This window comes from Orbicella faveolata, unplaced genomic scaffold, assembly GCF_042242905.1.
Source record: "Orbicella faveolata isolate gen_17 unplaced genomic scaffold, um_ofav_v1 contig_34, whole genome shotgun sequence".
NCBI classification, from domain to species: Eukaryota; Metazoa; Cnidaria; class Anthozoa; order Scleractinia; family Merulinidae; genus Orbicella; species Orbicella faveolata.
Genome location: NW_028301563.1, coordinates 19,615,010 through 19,632,745, shown reverse-complemented (window position 1 = coordinate 19,632,745; position 17,736 = coordinate 19,615,010). Strand labels below are relative to the sequence as shown.

Sequence of the window (17,736 nt, the reverse complement as noted above, 5' to 3'; positions counted from 1 at the left end):
GCTGCAGTTTGTCAGTGTTATTCTATAAAACAAATGGTAAATGCCACAACTGTACACTATTGAGTTATGGATGCACTTTGGAAGCTTGCTAAGCACTCGAGAAGCTGGAGCTGCATGTGGTTATCGCCTCGTGTGACTTTTATGTTTCTTTTGTGCCTAGCAACCTACCGTGTGCATCCATCATTTAACAAATTGACATCAGTTTTTTTTTTATTTGTGTCCTCTTATTGATGATAAATTATGTCACAACATTGTCAAAGCGGATGTGAAACCACGAGGTGCAGGTGAGTGGTTCCGCAGTAAACTTTGACAATGTTATGACAAAATTTATCATCAATAAGAGGACAGATGCATAAAAAACTGACTTCAATTTGTTTTTTACAATAACAAGACCCCAAAATGGTTAAATGCCGGGAATAACTGAGGGGAAAAGACGCTGTAAACTTGCCATAAACAAAGATAAGTAAATTTTAGTCAAAGTGACTTGAACATTGTCAATAGGTTTTCTGGCTTTTTGATTGCCTACATAACAGTTTGACAGCTGCAAGTTGAACTTGAAAACTGATGATTGATGGTAAAAATGACCCAATCAGCGTGCGAGGAATTCGACAGTTATTGTAAGACTGACAATAGTTACAGTTTACAGTTGTCTGCTGAGTGATCTGGCTTTTGAATGACGGTGAGGTTGGAAGTGACATTGTTTTGATAGACCTCACTGCTCTTGTTGTGTAAATCAAGTTGTTCTAATGCTAACTAGGTGCATTTACGTGACAATAGCAGACAGGTCTGTATCAAAGCAGGCTCACCTCCAGCCTTGCTGCCACTCAAATGCCAGGTCACCTGGCAGAGAACTGTAAAATAGTCTATTGAAGTGCTGCGCATCAAAAAAAAGCCCTGAGTGACTCTTGATCTCATATTGAACTCTTCTTTTTTCATGGAAGGAAGCGAAATGGAATCTGCATGTAGAATCTTGCAGTCCATCTGATGTCACTTGGGGGTCTGTTTCCACGCACTGTCAATTATTTTGGAAATGTGTGCCAATTCCTGTTATAAAATATGCTTGTAGGATGACCCACCCCCTATGGGTAGCTGAAAACTGAATTACCCACGCCTTACCAAGAGTTAAAAACTAAACAACAACAACAACAAACAACAAAAACCTTTATTAACCTGTCTGGGGTATTTAGCATTGCTGCTAATTGGGGACACACACAAAAAAGAAATTATGAATGTAAAAAATAAATAAGTATATATTAAAAAAGTTAATAAGTAAATATTAAAATATTAATAAGTAAAAATGAAAGTCAGGTCAGGATAAACATCAGGATAAAGACCCTTCTCCTCTCCCTTCCCCCACACTCCTCTCCAATAATCACTGTTTTCTGAAAAATAGCATTGCAAAATGTTATATATATATTTTTTTCTTTTTGCGGAGGTGGCTCTGATGACATTGCAGGCTTACTATTTGGCCAATCTCAGTTTTGCAGTCCAAAAATTTGAAAACTCTCTTCTCATATTGCCAACTAAAAGGATGAAATGATCAATTAGGGGGTGACTTTTTGTTGGGACTTTTTTTGTTCCTAGCACATTTAATCCTATTGAAAGTGCTCGAGATTCTGGTGGTTTTTTGTTGGTGTCGAGCCATTACTATCATGGTAACTGCTATCATGCATCAACACACTTAAAGTATTAGTGGACAAAGCAGTAAATAGATGTACACTTTTCCCTAATGATCTTAACCAGTTTTCTGAATAAATTTTATCAGACATTTCCACCAAAAATGTTAAAACTGGTATTTATTGCAAGCAGTTCATCTGACAATGTGTAGTTTATATTTACATCCCCCTGTTACCACATAACTTGACCTAGGACATTTATCCACAAGTCATCATTTATACGCCCCAAATAATTTTAGGGTGCGTTCCTTTGGTGTGATTTGGATCATGATCAGGGTCAGTGATACCAGATCTGTCTCGATCATGGTGTATCAATGGAGCCAATGAATCCACTCTGGTCATGCATTCATCCATTCCTTTGATGCACCATGATCCAGACAGATCTTGGATCACTGATCCTAATACTGGTCACCCCAAAGGAACACACCTTGGAAAAATTGATTATCCTTTATAGTTAAAGACCAACAGGAACGAGAAAGGCCCGTTTGCCATAGGAGTTGAATTTAAAACGAGGTTTAACCCTTTACCCCCTAAGGCGAATGGCAGTTTTTCCTAAATCAGCAAATAAAGACTCTCTGCCTGTGTACAATAAACCATTTGAAAGCCACTGATCAGCTTACAATGTATTTAAGAACTGACATCAGCAGTTATGAAAGAGGTAGTCATTTTGAGAGAATTTGTTTTAAAATGTAAAACTGAAAAGCTTCCAACATGTATCAGGTCTGAAATATCATAGGTATGCGCCTGGACTATAGCGTATTTAGCACATCTTAGTACATAGCTTGATGTGAAACAAGTCTTGCACTCCATGTGCATCTCAAAAAAAAAAATGGAATATTATGGGGGTCGTCAACCATGCCTTAGATAGGAGGGGGTCACAATATATCACGCTGTGTGCCGAATGGCAATCTTAGGGAGTAAAGGGTTTTAATCAACTAAATGAACTAAATGAATGTACACGTAACAAAGAAAAAAACTTAAACGCTAAAAAAATTTTAGGGAAACATTTGTTGTTTTACCGTGGCCACCACGGTGCCCACCACGGTGCCCACCACGGTGCCCACCACGGTGCCCACCACGGTGCCCACCACGGTGCTCACCACGGTGCCCACCACGGTGCCCACCACGGTGCCCACCACGGTGCCCACCACGGTGCCCACCACGGTGCCCACCACGGTGCCCACCACGGCCACGATGGCGGTGGCGGCCACCCCGACCACCACGCCCACCACGCCAGAAATGGGCCATCTCTGAGGGGCACTCCCTGTAGGAGTGCCCCATCCACTGCATGTAAAGCATTTTACTGAAAAAAAGAAAATGACATTTATTAAGGCAAAATTTATTATTTTCTGCACATGCTACAAGCTCATTCCCAGGGTCTCTCATCTTACCACCCCCTGGAGTGAGCAAAGAGTGCGGCAGTAAGATGAGAAACCCTGGGAACTAGGTTGCACATGCTACTGGTTTCAATTTGTCAAACCAGTTGGGCTGATGTTTCCTTTGTTTCAAATTCTGACAAATTCGATGAAGACAGCAGGACAAAGACAAATTAAAGCTAAGAGGTTTTAAGACAGATTCTGCTCAAATTTCGAGCAATGAGTGCAAAACTTATCGACTAAAACTTTACTCATAGCATGGTAACTTTGAGAATACTATTTAAAACAACCCACTTTAGTTCATTTCTCCAAGTGACCCCAGTATTAAATTCTCAAGCATTCTCGAGATAGTTAGTGTCAAACATCGTAAGAATGCTTAAAGCATGTGTTTTTGTGTTTTTAACTAACGCGAAACATCTGTTTTTATTGAAATATGGATAACGTTAAGTTCAATTTTCTCTCGCGGGGTCGGCTTGAGAGCTTAAGTCTCGATAAATTCTTCTTAACTGTATTCAAAATATTACCTCGCCATGAGGTTTTGTTTGGTAACTTAATTTTTGCCATTATTGCTCGAATGTTGTGCAGAAATCATCTTAATACCTGCATTTATTGTTGTCAGTTTATTATCATTGAGGGTCCATCATAATATTATTGTGAAAACAAATTAAGGTAAACTTCATTTAAAATATTTTAAAAGTGGTCTCAACAAAACAAAGTTCAATGCTAATGTAGTCATATCGTTCTCATAATTATGTGAATTATTAAAGAGAAAAAAACAATTGGCAATTATTTTTTACGATTTTTCCTAGACTCAGAATGGCATAAAATATCTATTTGCAAGGCAATTTCATTAACTGCTAAAAAGCTTTTTCGAGAGCAATATTTTTAGCTAAAGTATACTAGAAATAGTCTAGCTTTGCTTAAATTTCAAAACTGGGCTATAGTAACTCCCATTTAAAAAACCCTTGTACATCCATTTGCAAATATTGATATAGTCAATTGAGTGTGTAACTCTCAAATCCAAAACTAAAGAGCTACTAAAGGTTTTATCTTCTACAGACATAAGATGTACTAAATTTAGAATCTGTTGACAACTTTCAAGCTCAGCAGCGTCTTTCGTTTGGAAACCAGCACATTTTGAATTTCAAAGTTATGGCCGTGCGTCACATAAAGCTGAGATCGTGTTTGTCAAAAAATGTACACTTATCTCGTGATTTTAGCTATTTTAGGAGTTTAAGTATTAGGAAAAATGCTTTTGTAAATGTTTCTGGTTCAGTTCAGATAATCAGTCGACTAGATAGCCAAAGTAAGTTCCAGATGTTTACATTATTTTCCAGCAACCATATCGGAGGACTAGGGAGGTCCTCCAACATGGTGGCTCCATATTAGGGTCTATAATTTTGGGTGGAACATTTCGACAAATATCTCAACTTTGGGACAATGCACACACCTTAAACTTGGAGAACTGTCTTTTCTATTTATCATCTACAATATCACAATTTCACTTTATCTACTGTATGATTTTGTTTCATTTGTTATTGCATGACAGTGCACACACTATTGTTTCAGTTATCACTTACTCCTTTGTGGTCTCATCCTTGGCCGCTCATGCTCAGATCCAGCAGCAACAGGCCTAGCGGACACTACACGTGCCCCTGGTGGGGCTCCTTCCCTCGGCAGTACAGCTGCTGCCCCTGGAGGGGCTCTTGCAAGGGGCACAGCTGCTGCTTCTGGATCAGCTGTTGCAGGGGCTCCTGCAGGGGCTCCTACAGGGGCTCCTGCAGGGGCTCCTGCAGGGGGTTCGTCTGGGGCCCCTACTTCTCTTCTTGGAATCATTTCTTCATCACCTATTTCAAAATAATTTGAATAATAATGTTATCTCATTCACTAAATAATAACACCTGGTAGGTAGAACAAGCACCAGCAGGTGGCAGAGCTGGTAGCATAGCAGCAGGTCTAGCAGCACAGCAGCAGGTCTAGTGGTACGGCAGCAGGTGGCACAGTGGGTGCTCCTGCAGGTGGCTCTACAAGGGCCCTTTACAGATTAAGGCACGGCTGGGGTTACGGGCATTTCTTCATCACCTGTTTCAAAATGATTTTAAAAATATGGTAAACACGCTGACTTAAAACTCTTGGTAGGTAGAACAAGCAAGAATATTTATCAAATGGCCATTAAATTAAGCTGACTGTAATTGGGTTAACATTCCTATCACAGTATAGTTGTAACACTTCCATGCAAGGAAGAGTTTTACTGATGACAACTGCTCATCATGTAGACCAAAACAATTGCATAGGCTAAACAAAATGTTCAGTTGTACTCCTTACTAAAAAAAAAGAGTAATAAAATTCTTAGTAGTCTTTTTGCATCACGCTGCCATGTTCAGTTGTAAAGATTTTAGCTTAATATTCCAATATGTACAAGAACTAAATTACTCAAGGCAACCATGCAGTTCCCACTAATGCCACTATCTATTCTGGATCATAATTACAGTTTAAGAAGACTGCGACATCAATGTACCTTGCAGGTGTGTTTCTTTTTAGAAAGGAAGATGGAAACTTAACAATACCTGGTACATTGACCGTACCTCAGTTGCCTGCATGCAGCCATGTAATTGAAATAAGCTATACAGACTATAAGTAATTGCTGAAATACTATATACAGTTGGCAAGAATTTCCACTCTGAATGACAGGCACATAATCTGCAGAGAAATGAAATTTTGATATCTATGATTCTCAATTTTTTTCTCTGTTCGTGAACTGTGCCTGAGGACCCCCCCTTTCCCTGTACGATCCTCCCTTAAAGGGGCCTAAGCTAGGTCATGCTATTTTAGGTAATTTTGTTTAATTTTGTTAATTATGAGCTCTAAACGTCAAATTGGTTGAACAAGAGTCTTTCATTTGCAAAATCATGACCACATAACAACTGAGAATGATTTTCCAGCTTTGTAAATGACATTTTGAGATAAACTGATATAAATTTGAAAAAAGGTGGGCAGACGTTTTTCAAATTTACCCAAATGCAATCCAGTTTAATCCTCTTCAGTTTTGTCCATCCATGTGCCTTCTTGGCTTCCCTGTGTTTTTTCTGAAATCCTCTATAGTTTTGAGCCGTTTTTGTGATATTTTAGTTAATTCTATGGCCATTTGATAATTGCTGAAATTTTCTAAAATTGCGTGACCTAGCCCCTTAAAATACAGGCAATATGGTAAGTAAATGTATGATATGCCTTCCTTAGCTTGCCCTTGAAAGACAGGCAGGGATCTGAAGGGTAATTAAGCATTGCAGGCTATATTGCTCCCAGCTCTGTGATTGGACACATGTGACAGTAAATTTGATTGTTAACTGTATAATGTTTTGCTTGACAAATTTTAGACTAAATTTATCTTTTCACCACCAACCACTTCCCACCTATGATAGTGTAACATGTATGTTTAACTCACCATCTCATATTTCACCATTGGCTGCTGAAAGGTTAGAAATAATGAAAACTGATTAGTAAGGAGTTGCTGTATGATGTGAACCAAGAAAAAAAAATGACTATACTGAAAAGGTAAAACGACAACAGGTAATTTACATTGATCATATTGTTAGCAACTCACCAGCTTCCCTTCTTCCAGTGACTGTGGAAAAAAGAAGAAAAATGGCTGAATTTATTCAAAAATTTTCACAATAACTCCACAATTGATATATACATGTATACATGTATATCCCATGTCTTCTCTTACTTGAATAACTCCCTATTTACACTATGGTATTATGTGCATGGGTTTACTGCTCACAAACACAATTAAAACGATTGCTATTCTTCCAAAAATGTGCATTGGGCTTAATTCTCTTTCAAAAAAAGAAAACATTCAATTCCCTTAAATGCATTTGCCTTTCAATGCCTGACTCTTATCTTTCTAACATTTGTCCTTCTTGATGTATTATATTCATATTCATTAAGCCATAAGCCTCGTGAATCAATTTCTAAAAACCAGTAGAATACATAACTATGATACCAGATCATTCACGAATGAGTGCTTCTCCGTACAATTTCTCAGAATAGAGAAGATCACAAAATCCCTCTCAAGACTTGGTGTCTCAGTCTGGAATTCCATCCCATATTCAGTAGAATTACTAAGCAAATCTAAATTCCAAAATAATGTAAAGGAGCTACTTCTTTATGTGTCACAGTGTGAAGAGATGGCTATATCTTAATTGTACCCTTGTACCTTTTGCAATTTTGCTGTAAATTATTATTACTTAGCTGTCCATTACTTTTGCACATTCTTTGCTGTTTAATTTTAACTCTTGCCACCGTCTCGATTAGTTCTGGAACTAGTTAGTAGTTGACAATAATAGTTTGTACCATTAATTATTGTACAATGCGCTTTGCAAACCATAATAAATAGTGCATTTTAAAACAATATTTTGAGAAAACCATAAAGTTGAGGTTAAACTTACAGCGCACTAGCCGTCCCCCGGATGTAGACATTACATTTCCTAAAGGAGAAAGGAACATGAGGAGCTTTGCCCAAGAAAAAAATTCTCAGCAGGATGCGTAAAATGAAACCTTGGCTTGTCACAGTGAGGCGAGAGATCTGAGTTATCACACGGCCGAAATTAATTATCTTTTTTTGATCCTGTCATGCAACAAAATAAACCAGGCGCCACAATCCACGCGCGAGTCTTAATTTAAACACGAGAAGACTATGGCAATTTTCTTTCGCAAATATGCAACAAGTGAAGATGTGAAATCGAACCGACTTTTTACTTGCGGTTCTCTGATTGCTGAGCACTTTTATTGAACGCTTGCTGTTTTTGGATTCGCCGAATTTAGTCAACGGCAGAGGAAACTAAAAATAGTGACAGTAAAAGAAGAAGTGACGTTATGAAACTAAGTTTGAACGACATGGAGATAGGCTTCGTTTCTTTGTTTGTTTTCTTTAATCAGCTAAAATTTGTTAAAGCGTGCGTTAAGCATAGGTAAACTCGGTGTCGTCGGTCACATAACTTGCGTGTAACGCAAACGGTTAGTTTCCAGTACCTCGCTTGTGTCCTGGCTATTGTTTTCGGATGTCTGCAGAGGATTTGTGTACTTGCTTGTGATCGCTATTGTGTGTCAAAGGTAATTTCTTACTAACTGGGTAATATTCTACTTTGGCGGGACTTTCAAGTTTCAAAAGCATCATGTTTTTGATTTGTAACTCACTTGAAGCATCGATATGGTGGGAGACGAACCGTCGTCCTCCTCCGCGTTTAACGTTTCCAGTCTTTCAAGGGTTACAAGTTCGTCGCTTGACCCTCGAAAGCATTGGTATGTCCTTACCAAAGAAGTTTGTCGAGGTTACCCGAAGGATTTCGCCAGCAATGAAATTTTTAAGTCATTTCCAAACGAGCTTCGAAGTGTGGCTCCGCGGGAACTTCAGCCCGCCAAATCGGCGTATTCAAGCGACTTCCGAAGAACGCCAAATACAGTATATGTCGCTTCGACCTTTGGTTTAATTGCCGGACTACTACGTCAAAGCGGTCGTTCAGCTAGTGGCTTTCTGAATTCAGCTGTATTCACGCCGATTGTAAATCTCCTAAACTCCATCGCCTTGGACATGGAGCACCGCGATGCCATGGACTTCGCTTTTGGCGGGAAAGCGTGCCCAGTTATTCAAGCCTCTGAGGAACTCCAAGCAGAACTGGCGGAAAAATCACGGTCAATTGAATTCCTTGAACTCAAACTAAAAAACCTTCAGGGTCAGGTTGTTGATCTTGAAACGAGTTTAAGTGATTTTTCTTCTTCAGAGCCAACATGCTGTTCGACTCCTGTCAACTCTCGTTCACCATCATCGTGCTGCAGTTCGATCGAGGAGACAAAATGCAGCCCAGACCTCGGATCGACGACCAGAAAACGACAAGTTGTAGCCAAGTGCAAGGAAGTGCTAGATTCAATCAGTGACGTCTCTGAAAAATATAAAGAATCAATTGCTTGCGTTCTAGGAAACAGTTTTATTTATGGTGATGATGCTCAGAGAGAAAACGTGAGAAACCACATCTCGGAGGTCATAAATATTGTAATGGACTCAAAGAGGTCGAAGAAAGGCTTTTCTGAGCTTCTGTCCTCAGAAACACACGCTCGTGTTTTCCAGAGCATGAGAGTTCCGGATTGGGTGCTGTTGTATTTCAAGCTGCACACAAAGTTGCCTGATTCAGCATGGCAGACGCTGCTCAATTTGACCCAACTTGGAAAGACCGGGGTGAGTGCACTTCTGGGTAATGATGAGTGACATGAAAAGCTTTCGTTCCCTTTTTCTATTTATTGTTCTTAGTTTTGTTTGCATGCTGCTGCTTTTCATTCATTGTGATTTGCTCAATATAATGGTTATGTATTCTCCAAAAAATAAATTACCATCATTACTTTTATCAAGGCTACTTTCCAATAAAAAATGTGTGTCTAGTATAATTTATCAGTTTCACAATGTATTGAGCATTTCAATTTTACTCAGAGTGATCGCCAAAGACAACAAATCAAATATCGTAATAGCATAAGGAACTAGCTAGAAGCAAGGAAACACAAGTGACCAAATCACATATGCCAAATCGCAATTGTTTTTTTTTTTGCATCTGATTGGCTGAGAGGGAAGCACGACCAACTTGACTTGATAAGAGATGACTGTATATAAGAGTTAAATTTATGCCTCCATTAATAGTTTCCTTCTATTTATCCTTAGCGATCCAGTGATACACCTTTACTTCTTTCAAAAAATGAAATCAAGGCTATAAAGAAGTTAGTATTTTCTGTTGTGCGGAAAACGCTGAAAATTGGTAGAGTCAATGATGCTGACTTTGAAGCATGCGATGTGGACCTACAATCTGTTCTTGTCTGGGCCATACGAGAACAGCGCCTTCATTGTTGTGACACTGAGGACCTGGAATTCAATGTTAAACTTGATGGCCGTCCTCTTGGTGGTGAGTGTATCAGTAACATATTTTAACTGGGTGTTTCATTTGTCTGCCTAACAGTATCTACTGCAGTATTTTTGATAAGATTGTCATTCTATGGGTTAATAATAATATGTTATGAATAGTTGGTAATAAAACTATTTATTTTTGGTATTTTGTTTTCAAGGGAAAAATCAAGTGGCTGTTGGTCTGGCCCCCATTGACTTTGCCAATAAAAGTTCTGAGAGCGCCTTGTCAGTCTACCCTATTGCTATAGGGAATTGTAAAGAGAATAGGTCAGTGACTACTGATTGTGCAATCATGAACAATTTTTTGCATTTGGATAAGAAAGTAGGCATTGAGATGTTGCTGTAAAGAAAAGAAACATTTATACATGTATTTCTCAGTCAGTTATTTAAGATGTAGTAGAAACTCTAGATAAAAAGAGTTCCCTTTCTTTCATGAGCAGCTTTAGTTGAATTTTGTGATGAATACATTTTTTTCTGTTTATTACCTTCTTTCAATTAAGGTGACGTTTAACATTTTTTATTTTTGTCCCTATTCTTATATTAGGGCAAATCTAAAGCAATTGATTAGAAATCTTAATTGCCAGAAGAATGTGATAAAAAAACATGGCATTGTTGTGGATGGAAAAAAGTACAACATCTCTTTCACAGGTACATGTAAATAGTGATTTAAACCAGACTGATGAGAAAGGGAATGAATTTTGAAATGCTGTTATTTATTTAATGGGACATTATTTGTGTTTATTTGGGAGAAAAACTAAGTTAAAGCTATCTCATAATTTTTTACAGGGATCAATTAATTGTGCAAAAAAAGCGATGGCAAATACTGTTTGATAATTACCTTAATATTTATGGCACTGTTCAGTACCTTTAGTAACATTTTGCTGTTGTTCTAAATATCATAACAATCCTGCCATTAAATAGGGTTATATCAACATTAATACCACTGGTTCATAAGGAAATTGGACAAACTTATACAGTATGTGAAATGGTCCTTGGATATTGTTTTGCCTCATTAGCATGTGTTATGAATTGTTTCCCCTTATACGACCTTAAGTGACTCTGGACTACAAGGCTTTGCTGCTTCTCCTAAACAAAAAAGACGATGAGGATTTCCTCCTTGGTGGCAAGGGCTATGGAGTGCAGTGTTGTGCATTTTGTGATGCAATAAGGGTAAGGTTTTATATATTTACATGTAGTTTGATGGTAACTGCATTAATTAACACTTACTTGAATTGTAAACTGCATTTTAGTATAGGGTTCAGTGACTATCTGTCTCAATCATGTCAGTTATAAATTAGTACTATTATCATCAATAAAATACTTTTATTTTTGCAATCCTAGTAAACACTGAATGTTAAGACAAGGAAAATAGATATCATTATCTAGTAGCTCTTTAGCTCTTTGTGGAAAAATTTTATGTTTTTTCCAGCATTCTAAATGAGGTCAATATTTCTATTGTCCATAACTTTATTTTAGGCTTGCACTTGCCATGGAGTTGCTGTGGATGAGACATGCCTGGATTGTTTAAGATCAAAAGCTAACATTGGAAGGTGAGGGTGTTGTGAGCACAACTGACTGGTAAATATAAAATAATGGAAATTTCCAGGTTCAACGTAAGCCACTGAGTGTGTATTTTTGCTCTTTTTCAGGGGTATAGGCCTTCGGGATGATCTCAATTTTCTTCTGGAGGAAGACTTGAGCAGCATAAATCTTTGCTCTCTACATTGTGAGATGCGAAATTGTGAGCAGCTTCTAGGCTCATTGGGTTTGTTTGCCTATCGAGTTGGAACCCTGGACAAGTTGAATGGTGCCTTGTCTGATTATGGGCCTGAAAACTGTAGAGGTTTTCCTAGAGTAACAGTTAAAGAACGGAAAGGACAACAAACAGCAATAGAGAGACAAAATATACATGTTGCATCTTTTTCAGGTACTGTCATCAGTCCTTTAATCTATTGTTCATCACCAATGTAATGCTGTCAGGAATATGCCAAATGAATGAACCCATTTACAGAGTGAACATAATTTATAACTTTGTGAACATAATTGCATACAGTCTTAGGAAACAACTTTTTCAATTTTCACTCCGATTGCAATGTGAAGGTCATGGAGTAGTATACATACTTGTGCCATTTTATGACACTGATGCAAGTTTGGTGGTCGGTATTTAAAGTCAAGGTAAATTCTTTATCAGGTTCGATGGAGAGAGAAGTTCTTAAAAACTTTGAAGAAATTGTAGCAAGGTCACTCCCCCTTGAGAAAGTTGCCCATTACTATGAGGAATGTTCTGGAGCTGCAAGAGACGTTCTGCTAAACTATGTCACCTTTTTTGAACAGAGGATATCAGTGGGTTAACTCATACATGTAGCAAGATTTTAAATATCTTACGTTACTGAGCAGAATTTAATGCTTTATATCATTTTAATACACATAATTTCATGTTGGGTTGAGATGACTTGTAAGGGAATAAATAATTATGTTTTACAATAAAAACTTACAATGTAATTAACAATGTCCTTATTTGTAGTTTGTAGATGAGATACTCGACCGGGGAACCTTTGTTAGAGACTATGGTGTGCGGCAAGAAACAATTGACCTCGATGACACAAAAGGTGAAAGGACATCTCAACAAAGCTCATTAGCTTACTATATTTATAAATTGTTCACTTAATAATTTTTTATTTACTCATCAGCCTACAGTTCAGTCAAGGCTTCTTTGCCTAAATTTTCAAGTTTCTCATTTCATTTGTAATCAAATTGAATTTCCCTCATGCTTGACCACCTATGTCTTGGATTACTCCTACCTATTTGATGTTTGTTTACCCTGGGAAACTATTATTTTAAGGTTTCCTTACCAGTTGGGATTCTTAATATAGTTGAACCTCCTGTAAGCCACCACCCAAAATGTGAAGCCTAGGTGGTCGCTTATGGTAGGTGGTCGCTTATGAGAGCTTAGACCATAATGGGTCAAAAGTTTTCCTCATTAGAATATGATAACTGCCGAGACTTAACCCATGAACGAATGCCGATGCAATGTTTTATTCATGTGAAAGTCAATTTCGAGAAAAACATCTGGTTCTTCCCATTGAGAAATTGAGATAATGCTACAACACCTTATCCAATTTATGCTCTACTATCTGTCAAATGGTTGCCTACCGGAGGTTAAAAACAAAGGAAAATTTCAAACTTTTAGCTCTAAAAGTAGTCGCACTCACTAAAAAGAGGTTTCAAATATACCGATTTGACTTGGAAACTTTTGGTATTTTGGAAAACTGGTCGCTGAGGAGAGGTGATTGCTTACGAGAGGTGGTCGCAACCAGAGTTTGGACTGTAGTTTATGTTACATTTGAAATATTTGTTTATTTATTTACGGTGGCCCCAATTAGCACATTTAATAGTGCTAAATACATTTGACACTTAAATAAAGTTATTATTATAATTATTTAAAGTAAATTTCACACATTGTAATCTTGATGTAAATCCTTTATGCAAGAACCTTTACCCACATAAAGTCATCTGTCTCTCAACCCAAGGCTATGAATGGCTGGAAACAAACATAATCAGGGAAACCTTGGGTTGCTCCAGACTACAACAAATTGGTCCATTATATTCCCATTAAATGCTTACACTGACAATCTGTTGGATTCTTTCTGTTTTTGGCTGTAAGAACTTAAAGTGTTCTTGGAGAACCTAAAGGAGAACTGGATTAAAAGACAAAAAGAAGTCGAAGAAAGATTCCTGGAGCTGGAAGAACAGTGTGGCAATGAGGAACCCCTACCCAAGAAGAGGAAAAGAGGGAAGAAGAAAAAACTCATGGAAGACCACACTGATCCCTTCGCAAATTATGCAGCGCAACTTCAAATTGAATTTTTTGTCAAGGTAAACTTGTAGCTAACTTTGACATGCAAGTAGGTTGCATACACTCAATTGAGTCATTCACTTATAAAAATGCCTGACTGGAAAATCAGTGTTGTTCAATAACCAACATTGTCAACTGAAAGATTAGCAGTTTTATTTGTGAAGAAACAAAAAGTTTAACTGCAGCAGTTGTAACTTTATTTGACTAATACTTAACTGATGAAAGAATGAAGGATGCGAATACAGCCATAACACTACTGGAAAAATTAGCTGAAAAAATTTCAGGCTCTAAATGGGATTCGAAACCATGACCTTTGCATTACTGTTGCAATGCTCTACCAACTGAGCTGTCAAAGCCACATGAGAGCGGTCGTGTGTGGGTTGGGCCCTATATGTTCAGTGGACGTAATACTCAGCTGAAATTTTTTCATGTCATTTTTCCAGTAGTGTTATGGTTGCATTCGCATCCTTCATTCTTTCATTATTTAATTGCTACTGTTGGACATCTATTACCATGTAATACTTGTCAGGTTTGCTGTGATTGGAGGGAAATTGCCCACACAATGCGTGACAGAGTGTTTGAAGACCATGAAGAGCAATTGATTGATATCCATGATGTGAAGGTATTATTTTTTATATTGAAAACAATTATTATTCTCTTACGAAGCTGTTGTGGCCATAGCCCTTGGTCCATATACACACTTGCTTAAACTTTTCTTGAGTTTGTTTGAATTAACTGAAAATGGTAGGATATCACCTTTATGAACTAAGTTATTCAATACATACAGTGGTTTAAGTCCATTTTTGTTTTAAGCATTGCATCTAGACTTGACAGGTATGAAACTGGTTTGTGCAGAAATATTCAGGAATGATCAGTTACTCTTACTAAATCCAACAAGGTTAATAGGCTGATAGAAAATAATTTCAACCATAGCTTTTCTACACTGGAATGCTAAAGCTGTATGTTACTGTCAAAAACTACATGCTTTTCTGTAGTGTCAAAATTATTGTGTATACAGTTAAAAATTTTACAGGTAGAGAGGGTTACCCATCTTTGATAATTTAATTTCTTATTACATTCTTGTTTTCTTTTGCTATACTCTCTAGTGCAAGGAGTGGGGCTTTTTGTTGAAAATGCTATTTGGACTACACCTTGGCACTGGTGATTATGGGCACCTTGTCATAGATCACAGTGCTATGCTCCTACGGCACTTTAGGTCCTTCTATAAATATTCTGGCCAAGGATTCGAGGCTTCTCACAAGCTACACAGACAATTGTATTCTAAGGCAACAAATCATGATTCATCTGGACCTGGCCAGTCATGTGAGTTACAAGATACTGTATTATTATCATCATCCTTGTCGTCATTATCATAACTGTTATCAGTATTAATTATAGTTATTTTACTTATTATAGTCCAGTCACACTAGTTTCAGTCACTTTTATTTCTGAATACTCCCTAGAGTGTCTGTTGAGGCCATAATGATATAGAATCAAGTTTAAATGAAAGTAAAATAAGTTGTAATATCAAATAAATTGGGTTTGAAAACATTTTCTCTTCCTATAGTGAATCAAATTCTCACGCATTGGTATGCAACCATGCTGCTGTCGTTGAGATATTCATTCCAACAAGCTGAAAATTGCATTATGGCCAGTAAGTATTAAAAAGCGAATTATGTGCCATGGATATTTTGTAATACTACATCAATAGATTAACTCCTTGTGTGCATTTTACACATGGAGATAAAAGGAAACCAAGTAAATAAACACTGAATTTAATTACACGTATATCTTAATGCAAAGTTTGTGACATAATTGTGTAACATTAGCATTTGCTAGCATGCAATGTTAATTCGAAACAGGTATGGTTTTCACTCCCTCAAGCACTATCTCTTCTTTTGTTTTTTGTTTTTTTTTCATTCTTAGGAAAGAAAACATTTACCTACCGTGGATGTGGCTGGAAAAGTGCTGGTCATGAAATGAGATCTTGGACAGGAGCTATGAAAACTTGGGTTCAAGTAATCAATAATTTATTTGAGCAAATGTTTGGAAGTGACTTCCTTACATACTGCTATGATAAAGACCATGGCACTAGGGTCGAGGACACGGTGACATCCAGTATTTTAGAATACTGCCATGATCACTGGGAAAGTCAGTATGGTGTCCACATCAGTCCACAGCCACCACAAGATCTTTCTGGTAAGTGTCACCCAGTAGCTACCACCTTGGTTTCAGATACTGACATGCTGACTGAGCCAACCCCACTGCAAGATCTTTCTGGTAAGTGTCACCCAATAGCTACCAACTTGGATTTAGATTCTGCCATGCTGAATGAGCCAGCCCCAATACTCATTCCAGAATCTGAACCAGCTAAATGTAACTTGGAGTCTGTCACTTCTCATTCATCTCCTCAACTAAAAGCTGCAGTTGTCATTGAGGATCAAGGTGAGACCATCCTGTCACAGCAAACTGCCTTGCAAGTTGCTATGGCCAAAGCTAGCACAAGAGGTGAAGAAGCCGCTCTACACAGTTTACTTCCACCTCTGGCATCAAAATTTCCCTTAGCACTCCAGCCAGTTTATGGTAAAACCTCGAATGCAGATCCCTTCTCATTAACAGAGCGTCCCTGTAAAAGTGACATCGAGATGGCTCAGAAAGTTCTGCTTGATGCTAAAAAAGCAGGCATGAATCCTACTGGTATTGACATTGAAGGCAAGGGTCAGTTTTCTGAGAGTGCCCTCTGTATCCTAAAACGCTTCTGCACATTAGCTGACACTACTCGCAAAGTGTCTGCAGAAGCTAACTGGCTTTCAAAAATGAAATGCTCACCTGAAGATCTTGTACGATTACAAGATGCCCTTTGGCATCATCCAACAAACCACCCAATACTAAAGTACGGTAAGAAGGGATTGGATTCCACGTCATTTTCTGATCTTGTTGAGGAACGATATATCGATAGCTTTGTCATTGATATATGCATCGGTAAGTTTTTGGATGACGCCAGAGAAAATGGCAAGAATGACACTGTGTACTTTCCCACAGAATTTTATGATTGGATGAGCTGCAACGACAAGAATTTCCAGCAGCTGCAATTAAATGAAACAACAAAGCACCTCTCAAACATCGATGATTTGCAGCAAATTCTAGTGCCAGTTTACATGCCTAACCATTGGGGCTTAATCTTTGTTGATTTAGCCCAGAAAGAGATGTACTTTGATGATGGCCTGCAGTCAGCAGTTCCTACCATGTCCCTTCCATCAGTCAAGTTGTCATTAGAGTTACTCTCTGAAATGTACCCACACCATCCACTTTTTCAAACAAGGTTTTGGAAAAACTATCCAAGGTTTCGGCGCTTTGGTATGCCATCTCAGGCACCGGTTAACTCAAAAATGATCGGCATTGGAAGCTGTGGGATTGGTGTGATCATGGCTGCAAGGGATATGATTCAGAATGGGTCTTCATGCATCAACAACTTCCTGTGGAGATTTTCTGATATGGATCAACACAGGAAAACTTTAATGTTGCAGATCCTTGACTGGAGTACTCCATAGAACCAAGGTGTCCTACACTACTATTCTTCCTGTCTTGGCTAGCCAGTCACATGTAGACTCTGGTTATTTGAAGGCAGAAAATCTTCATTTAGCTAGTTCTGCCTCTCTTGGGTAGTCAGTCCTATGTAGGCTGTTGTTATCTGAAAGCAGAACTTCTATTATTCATTTTTCTTTTTTTTTTTTTTTTCTACCCAGTTCTGTCTCCCTTGGGTAGTCAGTCCTATTTAGACTGTTGTTATATGAAGAACAGAACTTTTATTTTCACCTAGTTCTGTCTCTCTTGGGTAGTCAGTCCTATTTGGTCTGTTGTTATCTGAAGAACAGAACTTTT

General features: G+C 38.0%; 1 protein-coding gene across 1 annotated transcript; it reads left to right on the top strand.

The window, feature by feature from the left end:
* The first annotated feature begins 8,022 nt into the window (after positions 1-8,022).
* Positions 8,023-17,713, top strand: LOC149105186 (uncharacterized). The gene is made up of 14 exons (XM_089271168.1): positions 8,023-9,284; positions 9,759-9,996; positions 10,157-10,265; positions 10,543-10,646; positions 11,053-11,168; positions 11,475-11,548; positions 11,648-11,925; positions 12,190-12,341; positions 12,523-12,607; positions 13,663-13,874; positions 14,384-14,476; positions 14,961-15,177; positions 15,422-15,508; positions 15,781-17,713. The coding sequence occupies exons 1-14, from the start codon at positions 8,262-8,264 to the stop codon at positions 17,403-17,405; spliced, it is 4,413 nt and encodes a 1,470-aa protein (XP_089127294.1). The 5' UTR covers positions 8,023-8,261; the 3' UTR covers positions 17,406-17,713.
* Positions 17,714-17,736: the final 23 nt, after the last annotated feature.